The 15,004-nt window shown below is 37.5% G+C and overlaps 1 protein-coding gene across 1 annotated transcript in view; it reads left to right on the plus strand.

Moving 5' to 3' along the window:
* Nucleotides 1–15,004, plus strand: part of LOC118797857 (mitogen-activated protein kinase kinase kinase kinase 5-like) — a 62,383-nt gene that overhangs the window by 17,195 nt on the left and 30,184 nt on the right. The window contains exons 2-9 of the mRNA XM_036557140.1: nucleotides 563–620; nucleotides 5,258–5,348; nucleotides 6,026–6,090; nucleotides 9,464–9,519; nucleotides 9,669–9,716; nucleotides 10,923–10,965; nucleotides 12,348–12,420; nucleotides 13,857–13,988. Of these exons, the coding sequence (XP_036413033.1) occupies nucleotides 563–620; nucleotides 5,258–5,348; nucleotides 6,026–6,090; nucleotides 9,464–9,519; nucleotides 9,669–9,716; nucleotides 10,923–10,965; nucleotides 12,348–12,420; nucleotides 13,857–13,988 (566 nt within the window). The remainder of the gene's footprint in view (nucleotides 1–562; nucleotides 621–5,257; nucleotides 5,349–6,025; nucleotides 6,091–9,463; nucleotides 9,520–9,668; nucleotides 9,717–10,922; nucleotides 10,966–12,347; nucleotides 12,421–13,856; nucleotides 13,989–15,004) is intronic.

Genomic DNA, 15,004 nt, shown 5'->3' on the forward strand with positions numbered 1-15,004 from the left:
TGTAGGCACGACTTAAACGTTTAAACAAAGTGACCAGTGAGTGTACACTCATGTTAGGCCACAGTGTTGGTCTGGCTTTTTTATGGTGGGCCATTCTGGACCAAAGAAGTCCAGGAACACATGGAAAAAAATATATATGAACATATATTTTTGTATATTTCAAATACATGTCAAATACATTGCAGTCCAGGCTGAAATACATTCCGAACACTAAAATGTATTTCAGAATATATAAGTGTTGCTAAGATGTTGCTAGGGGCTGCTATGGTATCCAAGGTGGTTGGTAAGGTGTTGCTAGGTGTTTGCTATGCTATTAAATAGACTGGTACTGTAAATGAACTGATTCTTTAAATTCACTGCTACTTTAAATCTACTCTTACTTTAAATCCAATGGCATCCTAAATCCACTTAAACCTTCAATAAATGTGTTTATTTAGTATCTTCTTATTATAAATTAATAAGTACTTCCTCAGAGAAAAAGACAAAGAATAATTTTTAAAAACATAGTTTCAACTCCCACATCACCTACAATAAGTGTGTGCTTGTGTTTGTGTGTTTTCAGGCCCGGAATAAACAGTCGGGGGACCTGGCCGCCATAAAGGTCATCAAGATGGAACCTGGTAAGAGTTGTTTCTTCTAATTGTTAAAAATACAACGTGCTTTGATGTAAAATTACGCTTCAAAAAGGATCCCTCTAAGGTTATTCTTGAATTCAAGGCACCAGAATCAGGCTTGACATTGTAACAATAGAAGAACCCTTTTCGGTGATACACAGAACCCTTTCAAAAAAGTTCTATGTAGCACCATCTTCAGCATATTCTCCATCAGTCTGAAAAACCTGTTCACAATTCAAAGAACCCTTTAATCATGCAAACGGTTCTTTAAGAGTTCATGGTCCTAAATAGGACCATTTTCTTTACTAAAGAACCATCTTTTAAAGTGTCTACATGTCTATACATTATATTCCTTTGTGGCTGTAGAACTGACGGTGTTAAATGCTACACTCTTAAAAAAGACGGTTCTTTAAGGGTTCTTTAGTATATAGAACCTTTCTGAAAAGGGCTCTGTATGGCACCAAAAAGAGTTCCACTATTATTACCAGCCAAAAAAAACTTTTTTGGTACTATATAGAACCGTTTTAGCTAAGAGTGTAATACTGACACTGTTAAATGCTACACTATGGTTCTTCAAGTGTTATTTGGTATAGAAAAGGGTTCCATATAGCACCCAAAATGGTTCTCTATTGTTACGAAGTCAAAGTTGAAACAATAGAAGAACTTTTCAAAAAATGAAACCATGTACAGCACATTTTCCAACAATCTGACGAACACTCACAGCCCTCATTATCCGGTTCTAGATAAAACCATTCTCTTAACTAAAGCCCCCCTGGAGAACCATCTTTTTTTAAGAATGTAGGGTTATGGACAGGGGTGGAGCCTACATTCTAAAACAAAAGATGGTTCTTCATGGGTTCTTTAGTAAAGGGAATGGTTCTGTTCAGAACCATGAGTTCTGTTTCATGCTTACATTGTTCTTTACATGGCGAAACGATTCTTCAGACTGATAAAGAATGTGTTGTGTGTGGTTCTATATAGAACCTTTTCAAAAATGGTTCTATATAGCACCAAAAAAAGGTTCCACCCTTTGTCAGTACTACCCAGAACCCTTTTTGCCAGAAGTGCAGCTTTTTGAAATGTGATAATAAGAAAATATGAAAGCGAATGAAATCCCTGTGGTTTTTCATGACTTTTTCATTTTTTGGTTCATGATAATTGGCTTGAGTGCACAGAACACTGGTAGAGCTCAAACGTAGCGCCACTGTGTGTTCACCGCTCTCCTTATCCCCAACATTACTGAGATTAAATCTATAAAAAGGCGATATTTCCTTTTCTCTGAGTTATCAGTCCATCTTTCCGCTGAGCTGCTTGTCTTTCAGCCTTTATCTGGGCCTGATTTCCCCAAAAGTGTTGAGGTCACCTTAACTGAGAGAGAGAGTTTTCAAACCGATACTCGCTCGCTCATCCTTCAGTGTGGACTTCGCACTACTTTCGGTAAACCAGCTCCCTTATTCGTCGACATCATCACAGATGTAGAATGCTGATCTAGATCTAGATCTAGAACTCTGATTTTTGCGGGGCTGCCCTGAATGTTTGAGTCCACTTAAAGCAGATCGGAAACAGCGGGACTCGGGGGCGGAAAATGGCTTATGAGGTTCTCGATACCTGACCTGGAGTCATACATGAAACCTCTCAGAGTACGGGTCCTATTTCTGGACCAGCTTTATCATTTGTGTACTTCTTAACTAAGATCAGTACCGATAGAACCAGACTTGGTCGTAGATTAGCACTCTTAAAGCGATACTTCGGCTAAAAATACATTTTCCCCTCACCCCAACACATACACACTTCCAAAAGATGGTTCTTCAAGGGTTCTTTAGTAAAGAAAATTGGTTCTGTAAAGAACCATGAACGCTCAAAGAATGCTTTATGTTATGGTCATCATCATTAGAACTCACGGTTATAAACAGAACCATTCCCTTTACTAGAGAGCCCTTGAATAACTAGTGGTGGGACCTACACTCTTAAAAAAGATGGCTCTTCAAGGGTTCTTTAGTAAAGAAAGTGGCTCTATGTAGAACCGTGAATACTAAAAGAACCCATAAAAGTGTTTTTCAGATTGATACAGAATGTGTGGAAGATGGTTCTATATAGAATCTTTTCGAAAAGGGGCCTATCTAGCACCCAAAAGGGTTCTTCTTTTGTTACAAGCTTGACTTCGCAACCATAGATGCAAACAACCCTTTAATCATGCAAAGGGTTCTTTGAGTGTTCATAGTTTCATACAGAACCATTTTCTTCAATAAAGAACCCTTGAAGAACCATCTTTTTTTAAGATTTTGGGGTTATGGCTAGGCCTGGGACTTACACTCTTAAAAAAGATAGTTCTTCAAGTGTTCTTTAGTAAAGAAAATGGTTCTATATAGAACCATGAATACTTAAAGAATGAAAGGTTCTTCAGATTGATGGAGAATGTGCTGTAGAGTATTCTATATAAAGAACCTTGTTGAAAAGGGTTTTATCTAGCACCAAAAAAGGGTTCTGCTATTTTTACAAGCTTGCCATCATAACGATAGAAGAACCCTTTTGGCTGCTACATAAAACCGTTTAAAAAAGGTGCTATATAGAACCATGTACAGCACATTTTTAAGAACACTTTTTTGATGCAAATAGTTCTTTGAGTGTTCATAGTTCTACATGGAACCATTTTCTTTACTAAAGAGCCCTTGAAGAACCACTCAAAGAACTACTCGAAGAACCCATAAAAGGGGTTTTCAGATTGATGGAGAATGTGCTGCAAATGCTTCTATATATATAGAACCTTTTTGAAAGGAATTCTATATATAGCACCCAAAGGGGTTCTTCTATTGTTACAAGCTTGACATCGCAACCATTGTAGAACCCTGTCTTTATGCCATATAGAACCATTTTCAAAAAGGTTATACGTAGAACCATCTACAGCACATTCCTAAGCACCTCTTCATAATGCAAAGAACCCTTTTAATCATGCAAAGGGTACTTTGAGTGTTCGTAGTTCTATGTAGAACCATTTTGTTTACTAAAGAACCCTTTTGGAACCGCCTTTTAAAGAGTGTAGTTGGTCATGGCAGTGTGGAGCTAAGAGGCTAATGTGGCTAATGTGTAATGGAAGCTTATACTTCACCAGTTAGTGCTGTGCAAACTCACCTCAAACCACAGCGAGTTATCATCTCTAATGGACGTGCTAAGGCGGTTTCACTGTTATCTGCAAACATGGACCAAAATACACAGAAGAACCTTTCAGTACTGTGTTTGGCTACGTGATGAACTTTTGGTCACTTAAACACTCAACATGGCTTGAGGTAAGGGTGTGACGGCTGATGCACAGTTAGCACAGTGCTAACTGGGGAGGTACTCGCTTCCATTACTTGTTAGCTACATTAGCCAGTGCTAGGTAAAGAAGACAAATGGGTCATTCTCCATTTGGAGGGGAAACCGTGTCACGATGGTTTCAGGGCTTAAAAAGACGCTTAAAATATCAGGCACAGCTCCAAAAGTCAGTCCTGTACATTTACACAGTTGACCTAAGACTAAATAACACTTTTCCCTCATGATTTCTCTGATTTTTCTCTTTTTATCCTGTTTCATAGTCGCTCTGCATCTGTTAAACAGCTGGTCACTAAACCAGTTTTCAACCATTTTTAATGTAAAACAATATTTTTAAGAGGTTTAACTGAGGAATTTGTGTAAAAAAGTTTCATGTTAACTTTTTACATCATTAACTTTTATACTACATTTTAAAAAATATGCATTTTATTTAAAAAATGTATTTGTCAGAGATTTTGGTCACTGGTGTTACGGTTCTCTGCATGGTGAAATAGTTCTATTGTTACAATGCCAAGATTTAATCTTAAAAAGATGGTTCTTCAAGGGTTCTTTAATTAAGGGAATGGTTCTATTTTGAATTATTTGTCTATAGGTCTATATAGAACCATTTTGTGCCTAAGTGGTTCTTTGCATGGTGAAAGGGCTCTTCAGATTGATGGAGAATGTGTTGTATATAGTTCTTTATAGCACCTTTTTGAAAATGGTTCTATACAGCACCAAAAAGGGTTCTTCTGTTGTTACAATGTCAATCTTGTAACTCTTTTTGGTGCTATACAGATCCATGTACAACACATTCTCCATCAATTTGAAGAACCATTTCTCCATGCAAAGAACCCTTTAATCATGCAAAGGGTTATTTGAGTGTTCATTGTTCTATATAGAACCATTTTCTTTACTAAAGAACCCAATCTTTTTAAAGAGTGTACTGTTAGAAGCTTAAACAATAGCAGAACACTCTTTGGTGCTACATAGATCCATTCCCAAAAAAGGTTCTGTCTACATCTTCAGTACATGTACATCTACAGTACATTCTCCATCACTCAGAAGAACCATTTCACAATGCAAAGTTTCTTTATTAAAGAACCCTTGAAGAACCATCTTTTTGGAACTTACTATTACAAATTTGACATCGTAACAGTAGAAGATCCCTTTTTGCCCCAAAAAGGTCTACAAAGAACCACATTCAGCACATTCTCCATCAATATAAAGAGACGATTGAACCATGCAAAGAACCATTTAAGCATGCAAATCGTTCTTTGTAGAACTCATGGTGAAGAACTCTGGGTTCCTCTGTCCTCTTACTCGCTGGCTCTTGTTTCTCTCTCTCCTCACAGAGGACGATTTCTCAGTGATCCAGCAAGAAATCGTGATGGTGAAGAGCTGTAAGCACAGCAACATCGTGGCCTACTACGGCAGCTACATCAGGTCAGAGGAGGGATCAGGGGGGCTTTATTTTAGCAGCGATGGTACCTTTAGAACATTATCTAGTCCAGTAGCCTGATATATATTCATCACCCATCATATTTTAAATGTTTATGAAGGTCTGAAGGTTATGAAGGCTTTAGTTTTGTTTGACCTTTTTTACCTCAGTAACGGTAGCTAGCGTTAGCTGTCTGGCTAACCATCTTGACTATTTTGATTGTGTTTATGTTTCATCTGGTTGGTTGCTAGGTAACAGACATGACAGTTGTTTGCTGATGTTGATTGAGTAGTTGATTTCCTACCTTCAGATAAGATTTTCTTCTGTAAAACGAATGTGTGAAAAATCTTATCTTGACCCGTCAGATCTAAACTACTGGACACCACCAGGAATCAACAAACACCTTCAGTGGTTTCTATGATCTTTTTCAGCAGGACAGTCTAACCTAGTGCCTGTTTTCTAGCCAATGCTAAAGCATGAGCCTCAAAGCTCTCAAGGAACCTGCCTGTAAATGACCGTGTTAACTTGTCGAGACAAATGCAATAAAGTTTCGGGCACCGTAATTTGTTCGTGCACAGTGTTTGTGTTTGCAGTTTGCTGGGTAATGAAGCAGCTGACATATGCAGGCGGCTGAATGAACACAAATAATGAAGATGAACATTTATTTGTTTGCATCATGCAGGGCAAATAAACTGTGGATCTGTATGGAGTACTGCGGAGGAGGATCCCTACAGGACATCTACCATGGTGAGTCTGTGCTGTACAGGTTAATAAGGTAATAAGCCACAAGAGGCCGTGCGTTACTGCGATTGTATCACGGGGAAGGGTGTTGTTAGGCATGACGCAAAGCGGAGTAAAACCTCCTTCACTGTGATAAAATCACTGTAATGCACGGCCTCAAGTGGCTCATTGTTTAATGACTTTTTCGTCACCCCTCTTCTCACGCTGGGGCTGAGTTTCAAACAGCTCCCTGCTCCCTACATAGTGCACTACGTAGGAGTTTAAATACTGGATCCTGCAGCCCAACAGAGCAAAATACAGCTAAGAAACAGTCATTTGGGACTCAGACACACTTGATAAATGATGCTCTGTTTGGCTGTAGAAGCTAGAATTTCTAAACTTTCATAATTAGCACACTATTTAGGGAGTACGGAGCCGTTTGGGATTCAGCCTGGGTTTGACACGACTTCTGACTGAAACAGGGACATTTGAAGTGTGTAAAACATTCAAGTGACATTTTTAGACTTTTATAATGCCGTTTTACAGTAAATCATACTGTAAGTACTTTAATTCAAGCCTGTGATATTAAAGATTGAGTTGTTTTGGCTGTTGGCTCTTTTAGCCTGTTAGCTAGCTGACCAGCCTGGTTCTAGTTAAGAAAATAAGCCGTCAGCCCCTCAGTTTAAACAAGAACCGGGTTCTTACTTCATCAGTTCACTCGGTGCTCCATGTGAGCAGCATGAGAGTACTCAGAACTATCTATGAACAGAACTATCTGTTTTATAAGGTCTGTTATATGTATGGCACCTGTGTCTTGAATTAATAACTTATTATATATTTATTACAGTAGGGATTATTCTCTACAGTAGTGGCCATATTACATTATGATCTGAGAATTATAACATATACAGCACTTCAGTTTAACCTACACTCTTAACAAAGATGGCTTGGTGGTTCTTTAGTAACAGCAGTGGTTTTATTAGAACTGTTAGTTCTATATAGAACCGTTTACATGCTTTCTTTGTTCTTTGCATAGTGAACTGGTTCTTCAGATTAATGAAGAATGCACTGTAGATGGTTCTATGTAGAATCTTTTTCGGGAATGTTTCTATATTACACCAAAAGGTTTCTGTTACTGTAATAACTTTTTGATAAAGGTTCTAAATAGCACCAAAAAGGGTTCTACTATTGTTACGATGTCAAGCTTGATATAAAAAGAAGAACACTTTTCGGTGATATATTGGACCGTTTTCAAAAAGGTTCTAAATAGAACCATATACAACACATTCCCCATCAATCTGAAGAACCATTTCACCATGTAAAGAACCATTTAAGTATGAAATGCTTATAAACAGAACCATTGCCTTTACCAAAGAACCCTTGAAGAACCATAACTTTTAAGAGTGAAGCCTGACATTATAACAATAGATCTCTGGTGCTATATAGAACCATGTTCAAAAAGGTTCTATATGCCACCATATACAACACATTCTATATTAATCTGAAGAACAATTTCACCATGCAAAGAACCATTCAAGTATGGTTCTAATAGAACTCTTGCCTTTACTAAAAAACCTTGAAGAACCATCAAGCTTTACAGTGTAATGGTAGATCTATTTTTGGTGCCACGTAGAACCATACAGAACCAACATATTCTCCATCTATCTGAAAATAAACTTAAGCATAAATGGGTCTAAGTTGAACTCATGGACACTAAATAGAACCACAGCCTTTACTAAAGAATCCTCGAAAAAACGTCTTTTTTCAGAATGAAGCGTGCCATTGTAACATTAGAACCCCTTATGGAGCTTAATAGAACCATTTTCAAAAAGGTTCTGTATAGAACCATATATAACACATTCTTGATCAATCTGAAGAACCCTTTAAGCATGAAATAGTTCAATATAGAACTCATGGTTCCAAATAATAGAACCATTGCCCTCACTAAAGAACCCCTGAAGAACCATTGTTTTAAAGAGTGAAGTGTATGTGTGAATGAAAATTGGGGCAGTGTGAATATTTAGGTCAAACACAGTGTTTTGGGCTGAAACAACCGGAACCTGCAAACAAGGTTAACACAATTTCTCAAAAGCACTGCGGTGTGTAGATCAGCTTCACTGTTAGAGAGAGAGTAAGTTCCTAAGAAAAAGTCTACGTCAGATTCATGACGTGTTCTTAAAGCGCAGAACTGTTCTCACCTTTGCGTTCTTGATTCTGTGTAGATTCTGTTCTCACCTAAGAACAAATCCCACATAGGAAAACAGAATCTTCGTCGGTTTAAGTCGGTTTAAAGAAGAAATTTCTTCTTAAGAACGATTGGTGAATGAGGCCCAGTGGTTCAATATATGTTTAAAGGGTTCTTTGCTTGGTGAAACTGTTCTTTAGATTAAAGGAGAATTTGTTGTATATGGTTGTTTGTAAAACCGTCTGGGGAAAAAAAAGGGTTATAGACCCATAGAGAACCACAAACACTTTGCACAATTAAAGGGTTCTTCGCATCAGTAAATGGGTCTTCAGATTGATGGAGAATGTGTTGTACATGGTTCTATATAGAACATTTCTGAAAAGGGTTCTATATTGCACCAAAAAGGGTTCTTCTATTGTTACAAGCTTGACATCGTACATAATGCCAGAACCCTTTTTGGTGCTATATAGAACCATTTTCAAAAAACTTGGTAAGCTTAATATATTAATGAGCTTAATATGTTGATAAATTATTGCAATATGATAAAGAGAACATGAACATTTGTTTGAGGGTCATTTTGCAAAGCTACACTCAAGGGTTCTTTAGTCTATTTAGAACCATATGTTCTATATAGAACAATTTCATGCTTAAATTCTGCTTTGCATGGTGAAATAATTCTTCAGACATATCAAACCCTTTTTGGTGGTCTATAGAACCCTTTTCAAAAAAGTTCTATATAATACCAAATACAACACATTCTCCATCAATCTCAAGAACCGTTTGCCCATGCAAAGAACCATTTAAGTGTGAAATGGTTCTAATAGAACTCATGGTTCTAAATAGAACCATTGCCTTTACTAAGGAACTCTTGAAGAACCATCTTTTTTAAGAGTGTAGGAAAGTCAAATGTCAATAATAACATGTACAAAATTACAATGTATGAATTCAGTTCAATTAAAAAACAGCTAATTTTAATTGAAAAATAATTTCAAATTTGTTTTCAGTTTAATTCAATTACACACCCCAAACAACTGGGACTTCAGTGAAATTTCAGAACTAAAGAACCAAATTTCAGACACCAAACATGTCTTGGCTGGTCGACTCCACTTGGGATAAACTGTAAATTTGATGTTTTGCTAAACTGTCGATGTAAATTTTTATTTATTTTAACATTTTTATCACCCCTTAAAACTCTCTGTTCTGTTCCCCTCTCAGTGACAGGCCCCCTCTCAGAGCTGCAGATCGCATATGTATGTCGAGAGATGCTCCAGGTGAGATCATACACATCTACACACATGCAAAAAGTCAAAGATCAAAGCACGAACACATTATACTGTAATACAAGAACTGTTTTCATTAAAGCATGAAATGCTAAATGAGACCTGAGTCCAGCACTGGCTCATCTCTCTCTTTTCAACAGGGGTTGGATTACCTCCATGGTCAGAAGAAGATACACAGAGACATCAAGGTAACTGGCACTTAAGTATGAATTATATATTATATATTATATATTATATATATTATATTTCATATTGACATGACCATTTTTTTACCTGCATTTATTTTGTACAATCACTGTTACATGATAAAATGTTTCCCATATGAATGAACTGAGGGCAAAAGTTGGTGCACCCAGCTTAAATCACAATGATACAGGTCCATTACAAACACCCACTTAACCATGTTACAACCACCTAGCAACTCCATAGCAACCACCTGGGATACCGTAACAACAACCTACCAAACCCTGGGCAACCACCTGGGATATGGTTGTAATGAAATAGCAACATCCTAGCAACCACCAGCAACCACCTGAAATACCATAGCAACCACCTAGCAACACCCTCGCAAACAATTGGGATACCATAGCAATCACTTAGTAAAGCCCTAGCATCTATGTGGGATACCATAGCAACCACCTAACATCCCCTTTTCGACCAAATAGGATACCATGGCAATCACCTAGCAACTTCCTATCAACCATCTGGCATACCATAGCAACAGCCAAGCAACAGCTTAACAAACCCTGAGAATACCATAGCAACCACTTAGAAATGCCCTAGCATCTATGTGGGATACCATAGCAACCACGTAGCAACACCTTCTCAATCAAATGAGATACTATAGCAATCGCCTAGCAACTTCCCATGAACCATCTGGCATACTATAGCAACTGTCTAGCAACACCCTTGCAACCAATTGGGATACCTTAGCAATCACTTAGCAAAGCCCAAGCATCTATGTGGGATAACATAGCAACCACCTAGCCACACCTTTTCAATCAAATGGGATACCATAGCAACCACCTAGAAACACCTTTTCAACCAAATGGAATACCATAGCAACCACCTAGAAATACCTTTTCAACCAAATGGAATACCATAGCAACCACCTAGAAATACCTTTTCAACCAAATAGGATACCATAGCAACCACCAAGTAACACACTAGCAACCATCTGGGATACTATAGCAACCATCTAGCAACACCCTAGCAACCACTTGGGATACCCTGGCAACCACCTTGCAAGATCTTACCAAGATTAAGCTGCACAATCACTGCATTTTCTTCTGGAAATGCACTTTTCTAGTTTGCCCTGATTTTTGCACACAGTTGCGCCAAGAAAATGAAACTCATAATGTCTCAGCTTTTTAAAGTGTGTTTTTCTTTTTTAGGGTGCCAACATTCTCTTGAATGACCAGGGTGAAGTTAAATTAGGTGAGTGATGCCTGATCATGTTTGCCTGAATGGTATATGTCAGAAAAAAGCATGTTGAGTGGCTGGATTCATGAAACATAAAAAAAAAAAACTATGAAAACACTGTTCTAAAAAAAAACAAACTCTCAGCTATTATAATATACAGTCATACGCAAAAGCTTGTGCAAAACCTGGTCAAATTACATGCTGTTGTTGATTTTCTAAGTGTAAATAAGTGAACACTTCCCCTACAGAGAACACACTTCTACACGTTTTAATACACAGTTACTGTTCATCTGCTGAACTGAACATATTTGGGGGGAAAAAATGAAAACATGTGGCCTGTGCAAATGTGATGGTACATGTTATATTATATGTCTTTGTTTATATGTTATATATAAAATTATATATAAAATTGTGCACTACACTGCAGGAAAACGCCACCCTTCACTCAGAAATTCAACAAAACATGTCGTTTGACATGCCAGTCTTTTGTCTACAGCAGCACTTCTGAAATATTCTCTTCGGAAAGTTACTTTTCTCAGCTTGGCTATTAGATTAATATCAGTCAGCCTGTCAGCCCATCAGTACCTGTTACATTCTACAGCCTCGGACAGATAGCTTCAGATAAGTGTTAGAAGTCTTGCTCAAGTGTAGGGTTCCCCCAGATAGGGGATTGAACCCCAGGCTACAGCGTAGGAGGCTGAGGTGTTAACCACTACACCATACCAACCACTACAGATAACCAAATAATAGCCTACCTCAGAAAATATTGTTTCAGAACCTTATATTCCAGTCAGTGTTCAACAGTTTTAAGTGAGAGTGCATTTTAGAAGAAAGTTTTACGCAACTGTTTATGAATCGTATATTTGTGAAGATTTAGAAATGGTGTCATATGGAATGCATAATACATTGCAATGTCTGGCATAAGCTTATAATCAAGCAGTAAGCCTCGAGACGCCATGCGTTACTGTGATTTTACCACGGGGAAGGGTGTTGTTAGGCACGATGCGAAGCGGAGTAAAACTCCCTTCCCTGTGATAAAATCGCAGCAATAAGCCACGGCCTCAAGTGTGAAAAAATTACACGCATAACTTTTATATGTAGAGCAACTATTCAAGCTTATGGCAGGTATTGAGCAGTGCTATGTGTGCCAAAAAAAACCTTATGAATGCATTTATAATGCACTATGAATACAGGATTCATAGGAAGCGTCACCAGGTTAAATGTTTTCTGACCGGTTTTGGCCTCTCAAAACAAAACAGCAATAGAAAGCACCATCTGTCTTGGCTATAATTTTAATAAATTCATTTTAATGCCTGGATTGCACTACAGGAATGATACGTAAATGTGGGTTTTCTCTTCATTTTCTCTCTCTAATCACTCTCTTCTGTCATTTTCAGCCGATTTTGGAATCTCAGCGCAGATAACGGCCACATTTGCACGCCGGATGTCCTTCATCGGGACTCCATATTGGTAAGGTTGAGCGAGGAGGGCAAACTACTGAGCTATTTCAGGACTTTCCGCTAACTTTCTCTCTGTGTCCTGCATACAGGCTTGTTTATGCCACTCATTTCAACAGACAAAATCCCGCTGGGCTCATACAAGCCCAGTCTGCAGCATACATACAATTTAGGGCTGGACGATTAATCGTACTGAAGTTTCACTGATGATTTTGATTTTCAGTGATCATGAAAACGATATACACAATATAAAATGATTATTGTGCCGCAATCCATTTCACAACAATGCTCTCATTTTGTGTTATAAATAAAATTTATAAAATGATAAAATTTTAGAACATTTTCGCCCCTCCCTAAAAGCTCAAACTCATCTAATTTATTTCGATCAAATTTATTTTTATGTATTATTTTTATTCATACCGCGACCCTAGCTGGACTAAGCGGTTAATGATGATGATGATGATGATGATTTTTATTCATGTTTAGTAGTTTAGGTGGTGGAAGTGCACAACAACATGGTTGATCTTTATTTTTATTTTTTTTTTCCATTTTTAAATTTGTTTTTCAGTTGAATTATATTTAAAATTCAAGGAAATCCACTGTTAAAGAGACTTTTTTATATAAAAAAAAGTTCAATAAATGCATGAAAGTGAGTAATCGTGCTAAATAACTCTCATCTCATTATTGACCAAAATAATCGCGATTATGATTTTTGTCATAATCAAGCAGCCCTAACACAATTTACATGTGTGAGTTCTGCAACAGGAGTTGAACACAATATAAATATACATGCTTCAGTATAAAATATACATACAGTACCAAAAGTTAGGACCCATGTTTTTCATAACCTTAAAGATATTTTGATCTATATGCTTAAAATGTATTTCTAAGACATACATAAATTGTGACGTGGGTGCCAAACTATGAGTGTGTTTACATGCACTCAATAATCTGATTATAATCAGATTTCTGCAGTTATCTGATTATTCACATGGAGAAATCTGATAAAGAGGCTGGATTTTAGCTCAGCAATCAGATTTCTCAGTGCATGTAAACTCTTACTCTGCTTTCTTTCCTTTCTCTCAGTCCACGCATGTGTGAAAACAGACCACGGTACAGTAAATAACTGAAATTTGATTAGTCTGATTCATGTAGACCTGGAGTTTCCCCATTGTCTGATTACTCAAGTGCATGTAAATGGGTTGATCAGATTACTGACGAAATCTGATTTTCCGCAGTTATCAGCTAATTAAGTGCATGTAAACACTCTATGAATGTATTTTCAAAACAAAACTTTTCATGTAAAATATCTCCCTGATTTAGAACTTCAGTGAAATGTAGGGTTTAGAGTCATTGTAGTCACTATTAAATGTTTGGATTAATAATGTATGCTGCCTATTTATCAGTCTGATAATTCCATATTCTTCATATGTTTGGTTTGCTGTGCAGGATGGCGCCCGAGGTGGCAGCGGTGGAGATAAAGGGGGGCTACAATGAGCTGTGTGATATCTGGTCTGTAGGGATTACAGCCATAGAGCTGGCCGAACTGCAGCCCCCGCTGTTCGACGTCCACCCGCTGAGGTAACGGCGTACACACACTCCCGCACCTTTCCCCACACTCAGAGTCATCACACGCTCTTAAAAAAGATGGTTCTAAAGGCAGTTGTTCTATATAGAACCACAAACACTCAAAGAAGCATTTGCATGTTTAAAGGGTTTTGCATCACAAAATGGTTCTTCTGATTGATGGAGAACGTGTTGTACAGGTTCTATATAGAAACGTTTTGAAAGTGGTTCTATATAGCACCAAAAAGGTTTCTTCTCCTGATACAAGCTTGGCATTGTAGCAATAGCAGAACCCTTTTTGGTGCTATATAGAACCATTCTCAGAAGAAGAGGTCTAGAGCTGTTGTTGGCCTTTAGCTATAACAAGGAATTACATCACATAATTAGACAACACTCTTAAAAAGGATGGTTCTTCAAGGGTTCTTCAGTAAAGACATTGGTTCTATACAGAACCACAAACACTCAAAGAAACATTTGCATGCTTAAATGGTTCTTTGCATTGTGAAATGGTTCTTCAGACTGATGGAGAATGTGTTGTATATAGTTCTATGCAGCATCCGCTATTGTTACCATGTCAAGCTTATAACAATAGAAGGTGCTATATAGAACTATTTTCAAAAAGGTTCTGTATAGAACAATATACAACACATACATGAACCATTTCACCATGCAGAGAACCATTTAAGCATGAAATGGTTTCTGTCTAGAACTTTTGCTTCTAAATCGAACCATTCCCTTAACTAAAGAACCCTTGAAGAACTGTTTTTGAGAGTGTTCTATATAGCGTCAAAAAAGGGTTCTATATATCACCAAAAAGGGTTCTGTGATTGTTACCATGTCAGGCTTGTAACAATAGAAGATGCTATATAGAACTACTTTCAGGTTCTGTATAGAGCGATATACAACACATACAAGAACCAATTCACCATGCAAAGAACCATTTAAGCATGCATGGTTCTAAAATGAACCATATCCTTTACTGAAGAACCCTTGAAGAGCCACTTTTTAAGAGCGTAGGGGTCCTTGAACTT

The sequence above is a fragment of the Colossoma macropomum genome, unplaced genomic scaffold (genome assembly GCF_904425465.1).
Source record: "Colossoma macropomum unplaced genomic scaffold, Colossoma_macropomum, whole genome shotgun sequence".
Taxonomy (NCBI): domain Eukaryota; kingdom Metazoa; phylum Chordata; class Actinopteri; order Characiformes; family Serrasalmidae; genus Colossoma; species Colossoma macropomum.